At 33.6% G+C, this 11,725-nt stretch overlaps 1 protein-coding gene across 2 annotated transcripts; it reads left to right on the top strand.

Moving 5' to 3' along the window:
- The first annotated feature begins 2,045 nt into the window (after nt 1-2,045).
- LOC113231458 (early boundary activity protein 1-like) lies at nt 2,046-11,657 on the top strand. Of its 2 annotated transcripts, XM_026465784.1 has the most exons (9): nt 2,046-2,058; nt 6,533-6,633; nt 8,859-9,052; nt 9,161-9,276; nt 9,459-9,569; nt 10,068-10,460; nt 10,646-10,758; nt 10,842-10,985; nt 11,237-11,657. In XM_026465784.1, exons 3-9 carry the CDS (start codon nt 8,866-8,868, stop codon nt 11,388-11,390), a joined length of 1,218 nt encoding a protein of 405 aa, XP_026321569.1. In that variant the 5' UTR covers nt 2,046-2,058; nt 6,533-6,633; nt 8,859-8,865; the 3' UTR covers nt 11,391-11,657. The 2 variants fall into 2 exon arrangements, with proteins under 2 accessions (XP_026321569.1, XP_026321570.1); XM_026465785.1 differs by lacking the exons at nt 2,046-2,058; nt 6,533-6,633 and adding an exon at nt 8,355-8,509.
- Nucleotides 11,658-11,725: the final 68 nt, after the last annotated feature.

The following is an 11,725-nucleotide window of genomic DNA, read 5'->3' as shown; positions in this document are numbered from 1 at the left end:
ATTCGTGCATCTTTAGGCATAGGCATCAGCCAAATACAATCAATACTACAAAAACATTTGTGTGTGAAAAAGGAGCGCTCTCGGTGGATCCCACACAATTTGACTGAGGCTCAAAAAACGGATCGCGTCACTTGGTGCAATGCCATGCTTACCAGATTCAACGAAGGGGCGTCAAGTTAGGTGTGGGAAATAGTAACAGGTGACGAAACATGGATTTATAGTTACGATCCCAAAACAAAGCAGCCATCGAGCGTATGGATCTCGGAGATGAGCCGAAACCAACCAAAGTGGCATGCGTGCAAAGTGCCTCTAAGCGGATGATTGCTTCTTTTTTTAATAAAACTGGACACGTGGCTACTGTTGCTTTGGAGAATCGTTGTACCGTGAATAGTGATTGGTACACGACCATTTGTTTGCCGGAAGTTATTGACAAACTCCGTAAAAATAACCATAAACGCCGTATCATCTTGCACCACGATAATGCCAGTTCTCACACGGCCAGACAGACAAATGAATTTTTGAAGGTGAACAACGTTGACCTTATTAGCCATCCCGCGTACAGTCCCGACCTGGCACCTTGTGACTTTTATTTATTTCCAAAAATTAAGAACCAGTTACGCGGTCAACGATTTTCAGCGCCTGAAGAGGCTGTCGAGAGTATGAAAAATATGTGTCACAGATTGTCACGGAGGAGTGGCATAAATGTTTTCAAAATTGGTTCATTCGTATAAAAAAGTGCATTAACGCTAACGGAAAATATTTTGAGAAACAATAAACTCATTTTTAACCATTTATAGTATTTTTTTCTTATACATTCCGGAAACTTATAGTGCGCCTCACGTAATAACAAAGAATTAAGCTAAAAAACAGGGTTAAAACTAGTGTTGAGTCATGGTAAAATTTTGAAAAAATCATATTTTTCAGAAAAATAAATATTTTTCCAGATATTTTCCAACATTTTTCCCTTAGTTTTCCACATTTGATGTTGACATCTGTTAAAAGTTCAAGTTGCTGAACGAAAACGATGAAGCCACTAAAAAGGTTTTTTTCGCTGTTGTGAAATCTGATTTTTAAGGTCGTATTCTAGAACTCTACGCAATGCTCAAGTCAGGATTTGAATATGGTTTAAAGCACTCGAAATCATACTCAAGTCCCTGTCATTACGGTCGTATTTCCAGTGCTTGTGTTTCCAGTGTAATCCTGACTTGAGCATTGAGTAGAGTTCTAGAATACGACCCTAAAACTCGTTCTCGCACATAGAGAATATGTGGCTTTTAGATACACAAGTTTATTTTATAATTCATGCTAAATAAAACTTCAAAAGATATTTATAAACGTAGAACATAATATGAGCCTTCGAAATTTTATTTTTCCAATTTTTCGGGAAATCTTTCTGGAAAAATTTCCACTATTTGAGATTTCTTGGAAAATTATCCGACAGTAGTTAAAACAAAGAATGTCCACTTTGATTAATTAATGTGCAGTTAATAACATTCCAAAATTATACCAGAAAGTCCCATTGTTGGTCTTTTGATCTTAAATTTTTTATCTTATTTTAATATTGAATAGTCAAGTATGTCATGTAACAAAGAAGAGCATGCTAACAGAGAAAGACAGTCATGTAATTTCACCAGCACCCTGATAGCACTGATATAAGCTTTTTTAACGTAATAAACGTCAAACATTACCTTTTATGATAAAAAATTTGATTATTGACGTCAGTTGTGCGTTTTGAGCTTACTGTGTATCCAACAATTATGGAGATAGATTTCTATAAAAAAGTTAGGTAGACAAGACCTTTCTTTTCTGATCCCGAGTATGATTACAACTCAATTCTGATAAAAATGTTAGTTGTTCCAAGGGCAGTTTTGACTTTAATTTCAAGGCTAGCTATGCATCCCCTCATCACTGCGACCATTGACTGATTAATTGTGATCATCACCAAGGCCGACGGCATTGAAGTACTGAAGGACTTTCCTGGCTCTGACAGATTTAATGTCATCTGGTTGTGGCATGTGCCTTCCCAGTACGGAACTACGTACGCCCATCCCCTGATAGGTAAGGTGGTAAGTTAAGGCTCTAGTGAGCACTCTTATGCCATTGCTGTCCAATGACAGAGCTTCTCTACATTGTTTGGTACTGTAGGCAGATATCAGGGCTTCTGAATGCTCAAGGCCCTTGTCCTGTAGGCACATTTATCGGGAGAGGTGTGTGCTCTCATTTAGCTGAGTGAGCTTAGCCATGCTGTATGCTATCCCTATGAAGGGTTCGGGCCCAATAAAGGTCTCCCTAGCACCAGCCTTTGCCAGTTCATCTGCTGACTCATTACCATCGATGTCAGAGTGGCCTGGAACCAAGCGCAGTACCACTGTATTACTTTCCCCAAGAGTATTCAGTATATTTACTCAGTTCTCTACAACTACAAACTACAATCCTCGATGTTTGGGTGACTGAGGCTAGTACATGTAGTGCCACTTGACTATCTGAGTTTATGTAAATTATACTTAACAAAGTAGTGTCAGCTTGTAGCCGAGCTTTGGTTTCACACCATGTATACCACAGCCTATGTTGGGTCCCATCTTAGGACCCTTCGGTACAGCATAGAAGGCTACCGTCTTTCTAGGTGAGACTGTTAGTTTCCCAGTCCTCCTAGTTGGTAGGAGTACCTTACTGTAGTCTCAATAATAGTTTCACACCACTTTTCTTATTATTGAGGGTAATTAATAATTAACACCTGTTAAGAAACTGGTGTTTTATTGATGTTATATATAACACTGGTTATTAGGGACATCACAGAACAATAAATACAGTAGAAGTGGTTAGTTAGTGTCTGACGTGTGCCAACAGTGGGTCTTGTTAGACCTACTTGAGGTCAGTCCGCCATTTTTGCTTTGTATGGTACTCTAAAATCGTAGAAGAATGCCTTATTGTGCTATTTTGAAGAGCAAAAATGGTAGTAGCATCAAAAATATTACCCGTAGTAGTATTGCATATCATCAGTAAGTCTTATGTTAATACATTTTCAATTTATATACATTCAGATGTTAACCGTTCGTCATAGTCCAGCTTCTGGCCGTAAGATGGCAGCACATTGAATAAATCTTAATGATATAGAGACTGGGTAAACTTTAAATTATATTAACAGTCCAGAAATCGTTAAATCTTTTTAAATTAGAAACTATGACTAATATTATCAAGATTTCATTGTGTTTATCATTTGTTTGCGTGCATTTTGGCGACAGCAATATCAATACTAATTGAGGCTTAAGGCAGTTAAGCCTCAATTAGTACTTCCATTGTTTTTTTTCTTCCATGAGGGACCTAAAGGTCATGTGCTTAGCTTTCAAAGGACAGTGAATTGTTCTTCCTTAACAAAACAATTTTACAATTCACATACATTTATGCACTCACTCAAAATTTACTTTAAAATATAAGATACTCTTCATTCAGTACTTTGCAGAAAAATTTGGCTAAAGCCAAACTAAAAATGCTACCTTACGCCATAAACATAAAGTTTAATTTTGAAGAAATAGATAATCTGCTATCGGAAATATTTAAAAAACAATGATAAGACACTGTGACATAAATTGATACCAATTCCCATCTTTGTTTGAAGTATGGTATGAAGCTGAACAGGTAGGTATACATTACATTACAGTTACTCTTTGTCTCATTGAAACACAGTGCCTTTATGCTAACTTGATAAAATTCCTTATATTAATACATGAATTGTGAAGGATCTGTATGTAACGTTAAATTTATTATTAATTACACTCAACAGAACAGAAGTTGACGTAAATGAATAGCTTTAGTCAGACTTAATTACAGACAAAACACTAATGTTTAGTGGGTTGCTTACTAGTTTAAGATTAAAAATAGTATTAACACTACACTGACTCACTAAGGAGGTTACAAAGGAAAGTCATATCGTTTTAATAAACATCTTCAATAATTTGTATGTCACATGTCCTAGAGACACAGAGACAGTGTCCTTAACTTTTTTTTAATATTTACAATTTTTTTTATAAATTTAAATAAAATGGTGGATGAAAACGCAGCTACACGTTCTAACACCATGTGACCCTAAGATTGATGGGTTGATAAAAAAAAAATTATAAAAATATTGTTTAATACATTAATGGTTACATTTTAATGTTTCTTTAAGATTAATTCCGTTTCAGTGAATTTATTGAGAACTCAACTAAATGCATCACTATACAATAAACTAAGCAACATTCTTTTTAAGTCACATTAATAAGGTTAGCTTTAATAACAAATAATTAGAACACAAAAGATAAAACACATCTATAAACCTTAATGTTTTTGCCATACATGTGCAGTATTTTTTTCCAAATAGATAAATACTGTACACCAAGTAAATAATATGCTATAGAATAATGAATTCTGCTTTACAATCACATAAATTATCAACGCCAAATTTCATAGTAATTAATTGTTAAAGGAGCAATAGAGAATGCGAAATTCATGAAGCTAAAGGAGAAAAAGACTATATTACATACTCGTTGAATTTAACCACGTATTCGGTTAGGTACTCATTTCGAAATGAAACACAGCCGACGTTCTGGTCTAAATTTCACTCGCTTCCTTAAGCATTAAACAGATATAAGAAAACATTAAGGCAAATAGAGGAAGATCTTTAGACTTGCTTACCTGTATCCTCCCTACAAGCTCCCGTGGATTGTAGTTTCCATCAGTTGGATTCAGATTAAATATCACGTTGAAATACGCATATTCACTCTTTTCTTTGGTAAAACTCGATTTATTCTCCGACAAAGTGACATAGTAAAAAGTTTCCACCAAATTCAGATACTTGCTGTAAAACTCGGTAATACACGCACGAGGAACCGATATCAATAAATCGTTATCGTGAGACATTATTCGACATATGCTGTGACAACAAATCACGCACTAATGTCGCAATTTAATTGCATAATTCGTATCAAAACACTGCCTTCAGCCTTCCATTTCGACAATTTGTTTTTTTTTTCTTAAATATACTATTAATTTTCTGAAGTGTGGACTGGACACAAATATTAGAATTCATACTGCTTAGAACAGTGTGAATTTTAAAATTGATATAATCCGTACGAAGTAAAGAATGTCAAACTCTCATTTATAGAAATGAAATAGTTACTATAAAAAGAAATTACTTTTCTTCAATAACTTGGGAACAATTGTTATTCTAAGCACAATTAAAATAATCAAAGCAATAACTACGTAAAACGAAACACAAAACAAAAATAGATTTGGGTTCCGTAGTGCAAAGAACATTATCTAAAACAATGAGTAAAGTTCCGCTTTTGCTGAATAGCAAAGTTTCTTGCGCTATTTTTCATATCACATTCATAATTTGCATTTCACATGGATGATTCAGATTAAACTTACAAATATTTTTGGTAGGTACGTAAAAATAATTATAATTTTAAAATATGTATCGAGTTCTTAGGTTTTCGCGATTGTTACACATAGGAAATTAACTATTTTTCCGGATTTAAATCGCGTATATTTGTTTTTTCAAACAAAACGACGTTTCGGGCCCTTTACAGGTCCCATGGTCACGGTTGACTGAGGTGGTGCAGTCTTCAACCAGTTATGTCTAATATTGATGCAAATCACCCTATTTTTTCACTATAGTTACAATAGTTATTAATTAAATACCTAATTTTTAATTTTACAAAGAAACATTCCAATTTACGCTATATTAAGTTTTACAAATTATTTTATTGAATGAATTTTTATTAAGTTCAATTTATTATTAATTATTAATAGAAATTAGAATAAACTAAAACATATTAATTAGTACTGCAGTCTTATGTCTGTTTGGGATTGGGTTTTCATTAGAGGAAATACTGGATCCCAAACTGGTGGTACGGAGAAACCATCTTCCCTGTTGAAATTAGGATGTTTTTTAATTTCAATGGCCTCTCGCAGCATCCTGGGTAGATAACGGACTTCTTTTGCAAGGACCTGGGGTTTGTCAAACTTCATTGAATTTGTAGGTTTATCCATGACATGCTCGCAGACTGCAGACTTGTTTACGCGACGATGTTTGGCATCAGCTATATGTTCTTTGACGCGGGTACAAATACTTCGCTTTGTTTGTCCAATATAAGAGAGACCGCACTTACAGTCAAGCTTGTAAACTACTGCATCCTGTAAGGGGATGTTACATTTCACGGGTCTCAGGAACTGAGAAATCTTCCTCAGGGGCTTGTGCAGGGATGTGGCTATATATTTTTATTAACATTAAATGTGAAGCTCAAGAAAATAGTTTTAAGACAGAGAAAGACAGCTTGTTTATTTTGATAACGATTATTACGTCATAATATTTTTAATGGAGTGCAAGTCTTTATATTTTTTTAACGTATTTACATGCTTCAAAATGTATAAGCATGTTAGAGTAAGTAGATTGAGTTTTATAAAGTAAGGATTACAGGAATCCATTTGATCTATGTTAGTTAATATTGTTATCCATTTCTTCTGATGAATAAAAATCTGTTGAATGTTACAGCAATTTCCCCACATGCCACAGTACAATCCCATATGCCAGCCGTAAGTGAGCAGACGCATAATATAACGCATAAGTTGAGAAAGATGTGAGAGCCTTTTTTGGTTAGTAACACGATTTAATTGTCTGAGAGTCGTATTCTAGAACTCTTTTCAATGCTCAAGTCAGGACTTGAGTATGATTCAAAGCACTAGAAATCATACTCAAGTTCTTGCCATTAGGGTCGTATTTCCAGTGCTTGAAATCATACTCAAGTCTGCTCAAATCCTGACTTGAGCATTAAGTACAGTTCTGGAATACGACCCTAAGAGTTGTATTCCAGACCTCTATTGAGATATAGCATTGAATGCAGTTCTGGAATACGACCCTTAGAGTATATTTATAAATAAAGACGAACAGTTAGAAAGTTTTTGAATATAGTGTTTCCAATTTAAGTGCGTGTCTATATCGATACTCAGCATTCTAGCTGAATCTGCAATTTCTAATTAATTTCATTTATATCGATATTTATTAATCTCTAAAGCAGTTTTTTGGTAGGCCTAAATTGTATTAACTTAGTTTTTTTCAGATATAATTGTAGATTGTTGCGATTAAATCATTCCGCGATCGAGTCCAGAGTACTGCATCTAAGACATTCTTTAGTGAGTTAGCACATTTGCTAGATAAAATTGTAGAGACCTCATCCACAAACAGCACACTATGAAAATATATTGACTGATGGAGGTCGTTTACGTCTTAGGCTGTTATTTTCTCCATCCTTAGAGGATGAGGAGAAACCCTTCTGTACATATTTCTGCACTAAAATCGGCGGAATTTCGTTCACACCAAAACTAGATTTCATTTTAAGCTTATCAATTTTTAAATAAAGCGAATTATTGAATGAATTTATAACATTAAATTCTGAATGTTACTTATAGTTGTGATGTAGAGTTGTTGATATAATTTGCAATCGTTTTTGGATCATGATGAGTAATTGTCGGTTGTTTCAATATTATGTTTTGTGTAACTGTCCGGGGTATACGATTAGTTGCATTATTTATGATATTCTACTACATAGCTTATCTTTTATTTTTTGAATTGAATACCTTTTTTTTTTTTTTTGTATAAGTTACTTATCTTTTTTGAGTTCTGGACATTTATTTAAAAGTATTACAGTATACTTTACAATAATTATGCATAATTTAATTTTTTGCATGTGATAATGTAAAACTTTTTTTGACCCGATCATTTAAGCCTAAGAGCCAGATATGATTTCGTAGGTTTATTACGTAATTTATGATTCAATTTAAGTATGCATTTGTTTAATATTTTTTGAAGATTATTATTGAATGCATTGTATAGTTTTCGTTCAGACTATTTTCATGTTTTATTATATCGTTCCACGTTACGCTTTGGAGTACTTGCTTAAAATCAATTATTTTTGTAATATTTGAATATGTCAATACTTAGTATGTCTTGAAAAATATATGAAACTATCAATTCGTTCATCCTCAAATTCACAATAATGAAAAGTTAAGGCTTGCAAAACAGCATGGATATCGAATTTTATGAATGTTTTTGAGCTTACTCTTATTTTTCAACGTAATGTATATAACTGTAATATGTAGCTAAATAATTTTAGGAAAGTAGCGTGATTATAGTTGGGTTTACACAATTCAACCCCGCAATAATCAATAAATGGCACGTAACTTACGGGACCCACACAAAATTTTGATATGTCTAGTTAATTCGCTTGAGTGAATTTACTAAGCTTGTCAATATTTTGTAATTTAGTGGGTAGTTCTTAAAAAAATTAAATGAGATTTTTAAATTCCTCCATCTTTTGTTGGGTTGGCAAATTAATTCGGGTGATACACATATTAAAGTGTTTTTCGGTTTAACGTTTTAAATTTTAACGTAATAGTTTAGGTTCGACGTTATAAATTATTCTCCTTTTTGTTCCTGGTAATAAAATATAATTTATTAAAACTAGTTACATAGGTACGTGTTGACTTCAGTAACAGCTTTCTGTACAATTTAATAAAACCATTAAGTGTAGTATTAACTTAAAGTTCTTGAACAAAAATAATATTGTAAAATTGTAATACTATTATTAGTTTCTAGTTTTATTTTGCTACTTGGTGAATCATTTTTTTTGTGTTTTACCGTTGGTTAAGGGTCGGAACTGGGGACCTCAGCAAAACCATTGTCAATAAAATTTTACCTGCAGGGATTGAGCGCTAATGTGCATTTCGCCCATTTGCTGTGTGCACTTACACTGCACTGCTTGATTCATTGAATTTATTTCAACGTTGATTTACTTTTAGCGGTTATAATTTTATTTACTTAGAATCAAAATGTCTCGACGGGTGTGGTTACTGGTTGAGTGGTTGGACGATAAAAATGTGAACGTGTTGCCTAGCTATGGTATAGCAGACACTGTGATCAACAGGGAAAGTGATGCTAGACCTGGTCAAATAATACACATACAACCAAATAAGAATGGAAGCATACCGCGTAAAGCTCAAATTCTTAAAATTTCAGGTAATTTTTTTTGTTATTCAGTATTTTTTGTTAGTACCCACGTCTTTTGTATTTGTATTTTAATTAATTTTAACAATGAAGCTCAATTTTCTAAAATTTCAATTACAGATGATAAACGACAAATCAAGGAACACAAAATGTTTCTGCAGCGGCAGGATAATCAGGTGCAAAACGTTCTCAGCTTGTGCATGAGAACTATAAAGGAAATGAAACAAGACCCTTTAGTAAGTACATAGTCGTATATAAATCTACTTTTTAATATAATTTGATTGGTTTTACCACGTACGTATTTAAACATACCGTTAACTTCGCAGAAATTTTTAAAAGTTGAATTAAAAAACCATTATTTATTTACGTAATGAAAATGAATATTAATCAAGTATGTGTATCTTTTCTGTTCCTGCAGATCATGTCACCTTTCAATCATAGCTCTCAAGCTTTCTTTGGTGCAGGACCCAGTAGCACACCACAGATAACAGCCAATGTGGAATCCAATACAAGTACTAGTGACGATGAGGTATAGTGAATCTCAGCTAAATTTACATATTGTAAAAATTTTTTAATAAAAATTTAACCTCACAACGACGTGAACGCCGTAAACGATTTAAATTCTCAGTAATACAAAAAAATAACAGTTTGTGCAAATAAGAGTGGGATCTTAGATCCTTAACATTCGTATATATATATAATTACTTATAGTAAGTCAACCTACTGTGTAAATTATATACCGTGACTTATTTAAATATTTTCTTCAAGTTCTTAGGTTTTCGCAATTGTTACACATAGGAAATGAAACTATTTTTCCGGATTTAAATCGCGTATAGACATAACTGGTTGAAGACTGTACCACCTCAGTCGACCGTGACCATGGGACCTGTAAAGGGACCGGTTTGTTTGAAAAAACAAATATACGCGATTTAAATCCGGAAAAATAGTTTCATTTCCTATATTTTCTTAAATTTAACAATTAATTGCTGTTGAGGTTGTAAAAATTGAAATTGGTTTGTCTTTTTAGTCCAGCGAAAATGAAAGACTAGACACGATTGATCAAAGCACCCAAACTGATTTACCTTATGAACCACCCCCATTGGATCCTGTTCGGCGATTACAATTAATCACGGAAATGGAAAATGAATTGAAAGAATTGTACAAAAAGTTTAAGAAATCCACTCGAGCACAAACGAATGATTCATCTGCCGAGATATCAGAAAATGAAATTGAACAAAATCATAGCGAAGAAATGGGTACAATCGACGAGGCTAGAGGTGGGCAGAACACTGAGAACTCTGCTCTAGTAACTGGAGTTGATGAAATGAGCAGTACATCTAAAACCTTACAAGTTAGGAGAGTTTCAGCGCACACTACTAATAATATTGAATCGCAGTCTTTTTTAGCAAACAATGACATGGTATGGCAATGACAACACAACTAAATTTTTCGCGTTACTATGAATAATCTCTATGAATAATATAAGCACTTCGAGTTCTTAGGTTTTCGCGATTGATATTTTTTTCCGATCCACACTATATTTTCAAACCAAGGGTTTGTTTGAAAAAACAAATATAGCTACGCTAAAAACAGTTCCATTTTCAGGTGTCTATTGGGAAGGGAAATGTTACTATACCACAGCGCCTAATGAATGAAATCAATTGGGATTCATACACAACGGCAACTAGGCAATTGCTACAGGCTGTATTTCCGCGCAGGTATGTTTCTAAATAATAAAAACTGTAGAATCAATTTATGAGGTTATGATGATTTTCTTTCTATTAAGGTTATAATTTTTCAGAGTTTTAGCAACGCATTCTCTCACCGGAAAACAATCACCTGCTTTTTCCAACAAGCCACCTAAGAAATGCTTGGATCCAAAAATGGTAGAAGATATTATAAACACGGTTGCAGATCGATGCGGTGTACCAAAAAATTTAGTTAGGTAATTAGATTATAGTTGTGATAACAAAGCTTCTAATACACAAATCGAATTGGTGAAATTACAGGCCCATGGTACTTGTCAACAGCAGTGCTCCTCAGATCTTTGCGATTTAACGTTGAGAGTGGCATTGCAACTTTCATGGCTATCCACGACAGTTGCAACGTCTATGCGTGTCCCTTACCACCAGTCACACGACTTGTTCATCTTGTCGTAAAATAAATTAACTTTACATAATTATCTTATGTTTGCAGGAGTGCAATAACTGTCAAATGTACTGACGAAGCTAAGTTGTACCGTAATCGTCAGCAAAATAGATCCCAAGTTCTTCAATCTCGCCACGGAAATCTAGACAACCTTTCGCCATCACCGCCATCATCTGTTGAGTCTCGGCATATAGCAGACTAGAGATGTTTGTATAAAGTTATACAGTAGTAAAAAAGTACATGGCAGCTATCAGCGAAGTTTTAAATTTAGGACACTGCTTTGACTTAATGAGTTTATTTTGTAAGCACATGTACTTTTTATTAATATAATACTTCAAAAATTTTTCAAACAATAAATAATTCGTGTTTACAGTAAATTAATTTTGTTAGGATTTTGAACGTAAGTAATGTTTAATTTGATAATTTTTTAATTGTGTGTGACTTGAATGTATTAAATATATAATACCCATCAAACATATCACCGGTGGTTTTATTTCGAGAACCATAATAATTATTATAAAAAGTGATTGATTTGCT

This window comes from Hyposmocoma kahamanoa, unplaced genomic scaffold (assembly GCF_003589595.1).
Source record: "Hyposmocoma kahamanoa isolate Upper Pololo Valley unplaced genomic scaffold, ASM358959v1 65, whole genome shotgun sequence".
Classification (NCBI taxonomy): Eukaryota; Metazoa; Arthropoda; class Insecta; order Lepidoptera; family Cosmopterigidae; genus Hyposmocoma; species Hyposmocoma kahamanoa.
Note: the sequence above shows the minus strand (reverse complement) of the source record. Positions and strands in the feature narration are given on the sequence as shown.